The 13,262-nt window shown below is 45.9% G+C and overlaps 2 protein-coding genes across 3 annotated transcripts in view; both read left to right on the top strand.

Annotated features, from left to right (window-relative positions):
- LOC135532989 (uncharacterized) overlaps positions 1-13,262 on the top strand; it is a 46,404-nt gene that overhangs the window by 29,743 nt on the left and 3,399 nt on the right. The window contains 5 exon segments of the mRNA XM_064960400.1: positions 7,411-7,549; positions 11,039-11,385; positions 11,605-11,838; positions 12,096-13,024; positions 13,026-13,179. Coding sequence (XP_064816472.1) covers positions 7,411-7,549; positions 11,039-11,385; positions 11,605-11,838; positions 12,096-13,024; positions 13,026-13,179 — 1,803 coding nt within the window.
- On the top strand, positions 506-3,077 carry LOC135532991 (HMG domain-containing protein 4-like). 2 transcript variants are annotated; one of them, XM_064960403.1, is made up of 6 exons: positions 506-689; positions 1,239-1,421; positions 1,620-1,756; positions 2,143-2,367; positions 2,552-2,680; positions 2,766-3,077. In XM_064960403.1, exons 2-6 carry the CDS (start codon positions 1,247-1,249, stop codon positions 2,808-2,810), a joined length of 711 nt encoding a protein of 236 aa, XP_064816475.1. In that variant the 5' UTR covers positions 506-689; positions 1,239-1,246; the 3' UTR covers positions 2,811-3,077. The 2 variants fall into 2 exon arrangements, with proteins under 2 accessions (XP_064816475.1, XP_064816473.1); XM_064960401.1 differs by lacking the exon at positions 506-689 and adding an exon at positions 700-1,053.

Genomic DNA, 13,262 nt, shown 5'->3' with positions numbered 1-13,262 from the left:
GTGTGCTGCAATGCTGTTTGACTTCATCTCTGACTGCCAAGTTCAACCTCCCTCTCTCTGTCACAACAAAGCTCTCAATCATGCCTGGAAATGGCAGTGGCAATTTGGCAATGATGTATCACACTGAGAAGTAAACAACTATTACGGTTTAATTCCCTCTTAGGTCTAATAACAGTTGATGATTCATATATGTGTGATATTATTAATATAGTTATGCATTATAAGGGTATAATTATTCGATTTTGATGCCATAATATTTGATTTAAAGATTCATTTATTTAATGGAGAATAATCCATAACTGTAACTTTGTTGCAACCTGCAAGTCTGCAACAATGCAGCCAAATATATAGATGGCGTATAACTGGTGTGCTAAATTGTAGCAATAAAATAATTGGTCATAAAGATTTAGGATGTGATTTTCATGCGGAAGCAGTCAGCGATAAGAATATTGCTTTGAACGCTTACCGTGATTCAGCGACTATGTGGACGTGAGGGAAGGGGGAGCAAATGGGGTGAGAACGATTCGACCATTTCCTAAACATGAGTCCGCGGAATTTGTACCAGCAGGGACTCGCATTCCAATGGTGTTGAAATCATCCCACCAGCGAAGGAGACTACAAATTCAGGAAATTATGGAGCAACGATTTACCACCCATAAATTGAGTAGAGTAGGCTAGCCTGACAGTCTGTGAGTAAAAACATATGATAATACTGATAATAATAATAATAATACTGATTTTGTTACTCTTTGAAAAGTGTAGGCCAATGTCTCATTTTACGTAAACCATGCGCCTCCACCCACGGGGTGCGTTATCCTGCGCTTGTGAGCGCAGCAAACTTTGAACTCTTCAAAGATGGCGACAAGCGGTGGGTGAAGTTTGGAGATGGTCCATCAGTTCTTTGTCGACACATCGGAAAGACAAAAACGGAGCTCTCTTGATCAGCTACCAATTCGTTGTTGAAAAACACATAGCTATTTCATAATCGAATTTACCGCGAGTGGTTGAGCAACATATCCACCTCCGTACGGCGTTTACATTTGTGCGGAGCAGGTAGGCAGAGTGTTTCTTTAGAGGTGGTAGAATGCACCTGTTAGGAGGTCCAAATGCACATTTCTGCCAGTGTGCCCAAGCAGCTTCTTTGCAATAGTAGCCTATTCAGTATATTTGAACCTATACATTGTATCATGTTATGTGCATCGATTTTAATGTCTATATTACTGCCTCTCTTTCCCAAGTGTAGAAGATGGAGGGAGATGTGGGCCTTGTGACCAGCCGCAGTCAGAGAGAGAAGAAAAGATCCTACAAAGATTTCCTGAGAGAGGAGGATGAGGATGATGACCTAGTGGCGGATGAGGAACAACTTGTTGTCAAAGAACGCAAATGCAAGAAGTCATACAAGAAGAAGAGGAGACATTCAGGTTTGGAACGCGGATACATCGTGAGCGTGACTATGAAATTTGGAGCAATGGCACCCTGTTCCCTACATAGTGCACTACTTTTGACCATGGTCAGAACTAGTGCACTATGTAAGGAATAGGATGCCATTTGGTATGCACATCTCCCTGTAATTTTGGCTCAATCTCATAGGTGCTTCATCCGTTCTGTACTCTTTACAGGTGACCACACCCACCCCCACAGTTGGACCAATGGCAGTGCAGGACCAGAGTTGTATGTTCTCTCCCATCACCAGTACGACCACCAGACCTGTGAATCACCAGACGAATGGTTGACAGAAGGGGAGAGATTTGAGGAAGTGAGTGAATAGGTGGGGCGAGTCTCCATTTTATGTCCTTGATTCCTTGCAGCCTCAGACGTTCTCTAATGAGGTTTAGGAAGGAGTCAAGGAGAGAGGAATTGAGATTCACCTGGGGACTAAGGCCTCTTTCTGGAGATGGTTAGTAAGAGGAAGACCAAGTTGCCCTCGACACTGATCTAAGTTATGTCTAGCATTTCCCCACTAGTGAATAATGTTACGGATATAGGGAGGGTGTACTGATCCTAGATCTGTGTCTAAAAGAGCAGCTTCTAGGTGTTATTGTGTAAAATGGACAGCAGAGGGCAGTGCTTGGTAAGTTTCCTTCCACTGATCTTCTTTTCTGCTTCTTACTCATCCCTCATTTTCCCCCGTTCCTCTCCCAGAGTAGGGAGGAGTCTACCATGCCTTCGTTCTGGATGTACATGGACGACCAGCAGAACGAGATAAGAGCGGAGGCCTCTACAGCTAGTTGCAGTCTCATGACCCCTGATACCACAGACTCACCCATGTTGACAGGGCCTGAGGTAGACCCAGTGAACGCAGCGGCCCACCTACAGCTGCTGGGGGAATCGCTGTCTCACATTGGCCATCGGCTTCAGGGAACTAAGGTGGGCTGGTTGAACACTGTTGGCTTCATTGTCCTCACACTGAAAGGCTACTCAATACGGACATGTCATGCAAGCATTGTTTTGATTGAAGTTGCTGATAGTTTGATGAATCTCTCTCTTTCGCCCCTGACCCTCCCTTTATTTCTGTCTCTTTCCCTGTTGGTGTCTCTTTCTGTCTCTCTAGGAGATGATGGTAGTGTCAGGTAGTTTGTCTGTGTTACTGGACTCTCTACTGTGTGCCCTGGCTCCCCTGGCCTGTCTCACCCTTCTGGTCCCCGAGCTACGCAGCTGCCCTTCACACTCACACACACTGGTGAGGCTTACACACACACATTCAGTAGCTGTCAAATGATTAGGACCCTCACCACCAACTTCTATTATCCCTATCTTTCTTCTAGGCAGAGACTCTGGACAACATTGCCTATATGATGCCTGGTTTGTGAAGTCTGTCTGATGAGGAGAAGAGCCTTAACCAGGGCAAACAGGATGTTGTCATACTTTGAAGATGTTCCTTCCTGTCTGTTTGGGGCCTTTTGAAGGGATGGGGGATAAGTAAGCCGTTTGTTTTAAGAGGGGCTTTTAAGCGAACGTCCCAATCTGCACGTCCCGCTCTACTTTACCTCCGAAGTTATCTGGGTTCATATTGAATTTGCAAGATAAACCATTTGTTTAGTTTCATTTGTTCAAATAAAACGTGTTTTGTTCATGCACTCGTTTTGATATTTTTCCAACATGGCAAGAGCTTCTAATCAACGGTTCATGGACTATTGTTCCAGATGAAATACTTTGACTATTTAAGAGAATAATTTCCACTTGTTGAGCTCTGACTCATCACGTAAGACTGACAGTGTCTGTTCTCACAACAGCCACATGTTTTTAGACTGTCAGTGTCTGTTCTCACAGCAGCCGCATGTTTTTAGGCTGTCAGTGTCTGTTCTCACAACAGTCACATGTTTTAGACTGTCAGTGTCTGTTCTCACAACAGCCACATGTTTTTAGGCTGTCAGTGTCTGTTCTCACAGCAGCCGCATGTTTTTAGGCTGTCAGTGTCTGTTCTCACAACAGCCACATGTTTTTAGACTGTCAGTGTCTGTTCTCACAACAGTCACATGTTTTTAGACTGTCAGTGTCTGTTCTCACAACAGCCGCATGTTTTTAGACTGTCAGTGTCTGTTCTCACAACAGTCACATGTTTTTAGACTGTCAGTGTCTGTTCTCACAACAGTCACATGTTTTAGACTGTCAGTGTCTGTTCTCACAACAGCCACATGTTTTTAGGCTGTCAGTGTCTGTTCTCACAACAGCCGCATGTTTTTAGACTGTCAGTGTCTGTTCTCACAACAGCCGCATGTTTTAGACTGTCAGTGTCTGTTCTCACAACAGCCGCATGTTTTTAGACTGACAGTGTCTGTTCTCACAACAGCCACATGTTTTTAGACTGTCAGTGTCTGTTCTCACAACAGCCACATGTTTTTAGACTGTCAGTGTCTGTTCTCACAACAGCCACATGTTTTTAGACTGTCAGTGTCTGTTCTCACAACAGCCGCATGTTTTTAGACTGTCAGTGTCTGTTCTCACAACAGCCACGTTTTTAGACTGTCAGTGTCTGTTCTCACAACAGCCACGTTTTTAGACTGTCAGTGTCTGTTCTCACAACAGCCACATGTTTTTAGACTGTCAGTGTCTGTTCTCACAACAGCCACATGTTTTTAGGCTGTCAGTGTCTGTTCTCACAACAGCACATGTTTTTAGGCTGTCAGTGTCTGTTCTCACAACAGCCACATGTTTTTAGACTGTCAGTGTCTGTTCTCACAACAGCCACATGTTTTTAGACTGACAGTGTCTGTTCTCACAACAGCCACATGTTTTTAGACTGTCAGTGTCTGTTCTCACAACAGCCACATGTTTTTAGGCTGTCAGTGTCTGTTCTCACAACAGCCACATGTTTTTAGACTGTCAGTGTCTGTTCTCACAACAGCCACATGTTTTTAGACTGTCAGTGTCTGTTCTCACAACAGCCACATGTTTTTAGACTGTCAGTGTCTGTTCTCACAACAGCCACATGTTTTTAGACTGTCAGTGTCTGTTCTCACAACAGTCACATGTTTTTAGACTGTCAGTGTCTGTTCTCACAACAGTCACATGTTTTTAGACTGTCAGTGTCTGTTCTCACAACAGTCACATGTTTTTAGACTGTCAGTGTCTGTTCTCACAACAGTCACATGTTTTTAGGCTGTCAGTGTCTGTTCTCACAACAGCCACATGTTTTTAGACTGACAGAATGTCAGACAATGCCGGAGGCGCCAGAGTGCTTCTTCTGGTTCTATAACTGTAAAACACTGCAGTGGGTTTGGTTCTATAACTGTAAAACACTGCAGTGGGTTTGGTTCTATAACTGTAAAACACTGCAGTGGGTTTGGTTCTATAACTGTAAAACACTGCAGTGGGTTTGGTTCTATAACTGTAAAACACTGCAGTGGGTTTGGTTCTATAACTGTAAAACACTGCAGTGGGTTTGGTTCTATAACTGTAAAACACTGCAGTGGGTTTGGTTCTATAACTGTAAAACACTGCAGTGGGTTTTGTTCTATAACTGTAAAACACTGCAGTGGGTTTGGTTCTATAACTGTAAAACACTGCAGTGGGTTTGGTTCTATAACTGTAAAACACTGCAGTGGGTTTGGTTCTATAACTCTAAAACACTGCAGTGGGATTGGTTCTATAACTGTAAAACACTGCAGTGGGTTTGGTTCTATAACTCTAAAACACTGCAGTGGGTTTGGTTCTATAACTCTAAAACACTGCAGTGGGTTTGGTTCTATAACTCTAAAACACTGCAGTGGGTTTGGTTCTATAACTCTAAAACACTGCAGTGGGTTTGGTTCTATAACTGTAAAACACTGCAGTGGGTTTGGTTCTATAACTGTAAAACACTGCAGTGGGTTTGGTTCTATAACTGTAAAACACTGCAGTGGGTTTGGTTCTATAACTGTAAAACACTGCAGTGGGTATCTTGCTACTTGGGTATAATTTTCCAGGGCCATGTTCATTTGCCAGAAGTTGTTGAACGTTGCAGATCGACTAGAAGTGCCATGAATAGAGCCAATGTGATTCCTTGTTCTACATGTCAAAGAGGCATGTTTGTTCTACGTAGCCTATTTCTCTGAACATTCCACAACGTTGCGTCCTGCTGTACAGATTTTCAGCCACACCTGTAGAACTAATCTAGCTCATAATGTACCATCACATATACAATACCAGTCAAACGTTTGGACTCATTCCTGGCCTTTACTTTACTTTGACTGTTTTCTACACTGTGGAATAATAGTGAAGACTAAACTGAAATGACACATGGAAACATGTAACTAAAAAAAGTTTAAGTCAAAATATATTTTATATTTGAGATTCTTCAAGGTATCCACCCTTTGCCTTGATTAACAGAATGTGACTGGCAGAATGGATGTTGTATGTGAAGGATGAGGGCTGCAGTAGATATCTCAGATAGAGGGGGAGTGAGGCCTAAGAGAGTTTTATAAATAAGCATCAACCAGTGGGTCTTGCGACGGGTATACAGAGATGACCAGTTTACAGAGGAGTATAGAGTGCAGTGATGTGTCCTATAAGGAGCATTGGTGGCAAATCTGATGGCCGAATGGTAAAGGACATTTAGCTGCACCCTTACCTGCCTTGTTAAAAGGTCATATCTGGAATTTCTTTCCTTAATGCCTTTGTGGCAATCAGTTGTGTTGTGACAAGGTAGGGATGGTATACAGAAGATAGCCCAAGTCCAGATTATGGCAAGAACATGTCAAATAAGCAAAGAGAAACGACAGTCCGCCACTACTTTAAGACAAGCAGGTCAGTCAATCTGGAAAATTTCAACAGCTTTGAAAGTTTCTTCAAGTGTAGTCACAAAAACCAAGTGCTATGATGAAACTGGCTCTCATGAGGACCGCCACAGGAAAGGAAGACCTAGAGTTACCTCTGCTGCAGAGGATAAGTTCATTAGAGTTACCAGCCTCAGAAACTGCAGTGCAAATAAATGCTTCAGAGTTCAATTAACAGACACATAATATCAACTGTTCAGAAGAGACTGTGTCTATCAGGCCTTCATGGTTGAATTGCTGAAAGGAAACCATTAAAGGACACCAATAAGAAGAGACTTGATTGGGCCAAGAAACACGAGCAATGGACATTAGACCGGTGGAAACATGTCCTTTGGTCTGATGAGTCCAAATGTGAGATTTTTGGTGTCTTTGTGAGACGCAGAGTAGGTGAACGGATGATCTCTGCATGTGTGGTTCCCACAGTGAAGCAACAGGACAATGACCGTGAACACACCTCACAGGCTGTGTAAGGGCTATTTGACCAAGAAGGAGAGTGATGGAGTGCTGCATCAGATGACCTGACCTCCACAAATCACCCAAACTCAACCCAACTGAGATGGTTTGGAATGCAGAGTGAAGAAAAAGCAGCCAACAAATGCTCAGCATATGTGGGAACTCCTTCAAGACTGTTGGAAAAGCATTCCTCATGAAGCCGGTTGAGAGAATGCCAAGAGTGCAAAGCTGTCATCAAGGCAAAGGGTGGCTTTATGTTTTGATCTGTTAAACACTTTTTTGGTTACTACATGATTCTGTATGTGTTATTTGGTGGTGATGATGTCCACTATTATTCTACATTGTAGAAAATAGTAAAAATAAAGAAAAACTCTTGAATGAGAAGGTGTCCAAACTTTTGACTGGTACTCTAGATTGGTTCCCACTCTCTCCAGCGCAGGCTATTGCCACCCATGTACCCCTCATTGGCTGTGGTGAACATTTGGCGTGAGTGTCACTGTTTACCACTCCGCCTCTCCACGGAATACCTGGTGGCCTCTGAACAATAGAGCCAGAGAATGTTGATGTGTACCAGCGTGCGTGTGACCGAGAAAGGGAGGGTGCACTAGGTAGACCGGTGACTCACTAACACAGACACTCCTTAATCCATGTCGTTTGGCCGTATTTAGAGGTTGATGAGGAAGGATAGGTGTTGCCATAACAGACTGATAGAGGTGAGGAGGGTTACACAGGAGAGACAAGCCGGTTCAGAGCGACTGGGTTCATCGGAGAGAAGGAAGGAGAAGACACACAGGGATACAGACAGAAAACCCAGCAACCCGTTCCAACAAACTCCTACCTGGGTAAGGGGGATGCCTCAGTAGATTTAGGTGGTTGATGTGTCTACCGTGTATGTCAGCCAGGAGGGTGATGTGTCTACCGTGTATGTCAGCCAGGAGGGTGATGTGTCTACCGTGTATGTCAGCCAGGAGGGTGATGTGTCTACCGTGTATGTCAGCCAGGAGGGTGATGTGTCTAAGCCAGGAGGGTGATGTGTCTACCGTGTATGTCAGCCAGGAGGGTGATGTGTCTACCGTGTATGTCAGCCAGGAGGGTGATGTGTCTACCGTGTATGTCAGCCAGGAGGGTGATGTGTCTACCGTGTATGTCAGCCAGGAGGGTGATGTGTCTACCTTGTATGTCAGCCAGGAGGGTGATGTGTCTACCGTGTATGTCAGCCAGGAGGGTGATGTGTCTACCGTGTATGTCAGCCAGGAGGGTGATGTGTCTACCGTGTATGTCAGCCAGGAGGGTGATGTGTCTACCGTGTATGTCAGCCAGGAGGGTGATGTGTCTACCGTGTATGTCAGCCAGGAGGGTGATGTGTCTACCGTGTATGTCAGCCAGGAGGGTGATGTGTCTACCGTGTATGTCAGCCAGGAGGGTTCTTAAAACGGAACATATCATAGACTAAGGTATTTAAAAGCCTTGAATTTCTTCATATTTCACATGATCTAATCTAAATCAAAGACGCCTGTGAAAGTGAAGCTGTTGCTACAGTACTGTTTCTCCTACACCTGGCGGAGGTCTTCATTTGACCTCAACACCTGATGCAATGCCACCCCGCCATGTGTAGGCAGTAAACGATATGGTTGTTTAAACTGATCATAATGCACAGGATCAGGTCTGTTCCAGTTTTGCTGCTAGGAGAACAGGAGTGTTAAGAGTTGACAGGACATGGTCGTCTGTGGTTAGAAACACGGGATAGAAACAACAGGTTGTCAGGGCGTGTCTAACTGAAGTAGATCTACATATGCTGCATATGTTGTACTGTTTGTGCGGTTTTTATGTTTTGGTGCTATGAGTTTGCAGTGTACATTGTGTGTTTGAGTATTACTCCACACGTTGTTCTGAACAGAATGTAGTTGGACAGGCCTGGCAGGGGTATGTCGTTGGACAGGCCTGGCAGGCGTGTGGGGGTGTGGCTGGAAATTGGTCACCCGTGCACATGATGCATACACACACACACACAAGGAAAGAGAGATGGGGAGAGAATAGAGGAGGGGGGAAAGTTTGACAATACACAGGCAGATCAGTGAACACAGACAGTACCTCACCTGTAACTTGAATCTTTGCATCTCTGATACACACATTCCAATTGAAAGATAGATACACACACACCAGACACACTGCTTCAAAGGTGTTCACTGACAGGAAGCATTTATATGGAACACCTCTTCTGGATTATCCTTGGAATTATAATTGCCACAGGATGACTGACCTATAGGTTAGATGATAAGACAAGAGGAAACCCAGCCCACAGGATGACTGACCTAGGTTAGATGATAAGACAAGAGGAAACCCAGCCCACAGGATGACTGACCTATAGGTTAGATGATAAGACAAGAGGAAACCCAGCCCACAGGATGACTGACCTATAGGTTAGATGATAAGACAAGAGGCAACCCAGCCCACAGGATGACTGACCTATAGGTGAGATGATAAGACAAGAGGCAACCCAGCCCACAGGATGACTGACCTATAGGATAGATGATAAGACAAGAGGAAACCCAGCCCACAGGATGACTGACCTATAGGTTAGATGATAAGACAAGAGGCAACCCAGCCCACAGGATGACTGACCTATAGGTTAGATGATAAGACAAGAGGCAACCCAGCCCACAGGATGACTGACCTATAGGTTAGATGATAAGACAAGAGGCAACCCAGCCCACAGGATGACTGACCTATAGGTTAGATGATAAGACAAGAGGCAACCCAGCCCACAGGATGACTGACCTATAGGTGAGATGATAAGACAAGAGGAAACCCAGCCCACAGGATGACTGACCTAGGTTAGATGATAAGACAAGAGGCAACCCAGCCCACAGGATGACTGACCTATAGGTTAGATGATAAGACAAGAGGCAACCCAGCCCACAGGATGACTGACCTAGGTTAGATGATAAGACAAGAGGCAACCCAGCCCACAGGATGACTGACCTATAGGTTAGATGATAAGACAAGAGGCAACCCAGCCCACAGGATGACTGACCTAGGTTAGATGATAAGACAAGAGGCAACCCAGCCCACAGGATGACTGACCTATAGGTTAGATGATAAGACAAGAGGCAACCCAGCCCACAGGATGACTGACCTATAGGTTAGATGATAAGACAAGAGGCAACCCAGCCCACAGGATGACTGACCTATAGGTTAGATGATAAGACAAGAGGCAACCCAGCCCACAGGATGACTGACCTATAGGTTAGATGATAAGACAAGAGGCAACCCAGCCCACAGGATGACTGACCTAGGTTAGATGATAAGACAAGAGGCAACCCAGCCCACAGGATGACTGACCTATAGGTTAGATGATAAGACAAGAGGCAACCCAGCCCACAGGATGACTGACCTAGGTTAGATGATAAGACAAGAGGCAACCCAGCCCACAGGATGACTGACCTATAGGTTAGATGATAAGACAAGAGGCAACCCAGCCCACAGGATGACTGACCTATAGGTTAGATGATAAGACAAGAGGCAACCCAGCCCACAGGATGACTGACCTATAGGTTAGATGATAAGACAAGAGGCAACCCAGCCCACAGGATGACTGACCTATAGGTTAGATGATAAGACAAGAGGCAACCCAGCCCACAGGATGACTGACCTAGGTTAGATGATAAGACAAGAGGCAACCCAGCCCACAGGATGACTGACCTATAGGTTAGATGATAAGACAAGAGGCAACCCAGCCCACAGGATGACTGACCTATAGGTTAGATGATAAGACAAGAGGCAACCCAGCCCACAGGATGACTGACCTATAGGTTAGATGATAAGACAAGAGGCAACCCGGCCCACAGGATGACTGACCTAGGTGAGATGATAAGACAAGAGGCAACCCAGCCCACATTTCCAGTTGAACTTTCAGGTGTGTTAATCATGGCAGTTAGACAGACTGGGTGTGAGAGAGAAGCCTGCGGCTACACACAAAGACACACCCTTACATGTTATTCCCATGCTGATTTTTTTATTTTATTTACCTTTATTTAACTAGGCAAGTCAGTTAAGAACAAATTCTTATTTTCAATGACGGCCTAGGAACAGTGGGTTAACTGCCTGTTCAGGGGCAGAACGACAGATTTTGTACCTTGTCAGCTCGGGGATTTGAACTTGCAACCTTTTGGTTACTAGTCCAATGCTCTAACCACTAGGCTACACTGCCGCCCCAACTAGTGGTATGGAGAACAAAGTAATTTATTCACGCGAATGAACATCATCTTGACCATCAGGCATACTGTAAGTATACCTCTTCAGTATCTGTAACCAATCTCTCTCTCTTTCAGCTATGACTGACGTCCTCCCCGGCAGCCATGCCAGAGCTCCAGAGCCAGAGCTCCGCCTGGTCCTCCTCGGGACCATCGGCTGTGGCAAGACCCTGTCAGGAGACACCCTCCTGGGCCAGTCCTCCTCCGGCCCTCCTTCCTCCGCTGGTTCTTCCCCCAGGCTTTGCCAGCTGAGGCCTGGGGCCTCCGAGGGCCGGAGGTTGACTGTGGTGGAGGCCCCTCGCTGGTACTGGAGCGGGGGCCACATGGAGGCTGGCGTGAGGAAGGAGACAGAGAGGGCACTTGAGCTGGCTGCCCCGGGGCCACACGCCTTCCTGCTGCTGGTTCCTGTCGGCCAGTTCACCGAGGTGGGTCGAATAGTTCTCTAATCGTTCAGAGAAGTTTTATGTTTCTTTGTTATTGCGTCTCTGGTGTTTTGTCATGTAGTTTTACTATGGTGTTGTGAGTCCTGAACAGTCTCTAGTCCTGAACAGTCTCTATGTTCTCTGTTATTTCCTTTTGTTTGACTTAATGATGCACATTGTGCTTATGAATACCATGTATTTGCATCGTTCTAATTGATCCAGGTGGAGCACAGAGTGCCCGCTGAGCTGGAGGAGGTGTTTGGGGAGGGGGTGTTGAAACACACCCTGGTGCTGTTCACCTGTGGAGACTACCTGATGGGCCAGGGGGTGGGGCAGTACCTGGAGGGAGAGGACCCTGGGCTCAGGGAGGTGATTGACAGGTGTGGGGGACAATACCACGTCCTCAACAACCGCCGACCGCAGGACAGGGAGCAGGTCAGGGAGCTGCTGGAGAAGGTAACCATGACAACCATTCCATCTTATAATGATAGTGATGACAGTGGATCCAATTGATGTAGTGCCCGTATGTGCTCTATGTGCTTCTACTGTCAATTTGTAGGACCAACCCACTTTATTGACACATCACTTTATTGACACATCACTTTATTGACACATCACTTTCAAATACTTTATTACTATGTCCACGGAATGTTGCAAATACGTATAACCACCCTGTTGTTATTTTATATTTGAGGCACTGTGCTTTATTTCAGGTGGAGAACATGGTACAAAAGAACAGAGGATGCTACATACGACAAAACACCCTGCAGAGAGAGATGGAAGAACAAGCGAGGGGGAGAGAGAGGGAACTGAAGGAGAAGGTGGAAGAACAAGCGAGGGGGAGAGAGAGGGAACTGAAGGAGAAGGTGGAGGAACAAGCGAGGGAGAGAGAGAGAGAACTGAAGGAGAAGGTGGAAGAACAAGCGAGGGAGAGAGAGAGAGAACTGAAGGAGAAGGTGGAAGAACAAGCGAGGGGGAGAGAGAGGGAATTGAAGGAGAAGGTGGAAGAACAAGCGAGGGAGAGAGAGAGAGAACTGAAGGAGAAGGTGGAAGAACAAGCGAGGGGGAGAGAGAGGGAATTGAAGGAGAAGGTGGAAGAACAAGCGAGGGAGAGAGAGAGAGAACTGAAGAGGTACAAAGTGAAGGAGGAGAAAGAGACTGTGCTGGAATCTAGACACGTCACAAACACAGAGACACGCAGATATTGTGGAAGCCAGAAAAGTGAGGTTCCACCTAACTCTGCAATAGAGAGGAGAAGAGAGGAAGAGAGGGAAGAGATCAAGCGAGGGGAAGAGAGTGAGGAGATGGAAAACTGGAAGGAAGAGATGGAGAAGATAAAGAAAGAGAGGGATGAGATAATGAAGAGCAGGAAAGAGAAGGAAGAGACGGAGAGAAAAATAGAGGAAGAGTGGGAGAAGAGAAGAAAAGATGAGATGGAGAAGAGAAGGAAGAGAAGGGGGAGAGAGAGGGAACTGAAGGAGAAGGTGGAAGAACAAGCGAGGGAGAGAGAGAGAGAACTGAAGGAGAAGGTGGAAGAACAAGCGAGGGGGAGAGAGAGGGAACTGAAGGAGAAGGTGGAAGAACAAGCGAGGGGGAGAGAGAGGGAACTGAAGGAGAAGGTGGAAGAACAAGCGAGGGGAGAGAGAGGGAACTGAAGGAGAAGGTGGAAGAACAAGCGAGGGGGAGAGAGAGGAACTGAAGGAGAAGGTGGAAGAACAAGCGAGGGGGAGAGAGAGGGAACTGAAGGAGAAGGTGGAAGAACAAGCGAGGGAGAGAGAGAGGGAACTGAAGGAGAAGGTGGAAGAACAAGTGAGGGGGAGAGAGAGGAACTGAAGGAGAAGGTGGAAGAACAAGCGAGGGGAGAGAGAGGGAACTGAAGG

Source organism: Oncorhynchus masou, unplaced genomic scaffold (genome assembly GCF_036934945.1).
Source record: "Oncorhynchus masou masou isolate Uvic2021 unplaced genomic scaffold, UVic_Omas_1.1 unplaced_scaffold_2144, whole genome shotgun sequence".
Taxonomy (NCBI): Eukaryota; Metazoa; Chordata; class Actinopteri; order Salmoniformes; family Salmonidae; genus Oncorhynchus; species Oncorhynchus masou.
Note: the sequence above shows the minus strand (reverse complement) of the source record. Positions and strands in the feature narration are given on the sequence as shown.

Coding starts and splice junctions, on each gene's coding strand:
- LOC135532991 (XM_064960403.1), top strand. CDS start 1,247: ATGGAGGGAGATGTGGGCCTTGTGACCAGCCGCAGTCAGAGAGAGAAG. Junction 1,422..1,619: donor GAAGAAGAGGAGACATTCAG/GTTTGGAACGCG, acceptor TACTCTTTACAG/GTGACCACACCCACCCCCAC. Junction 2,368..2,551: donor ATCGGCTTCAGGGAACTAAG/GTGGGCTGGTTG, acceptor CTGTCTCTCTAG/GAGATGATGGTAGTGTCAGG.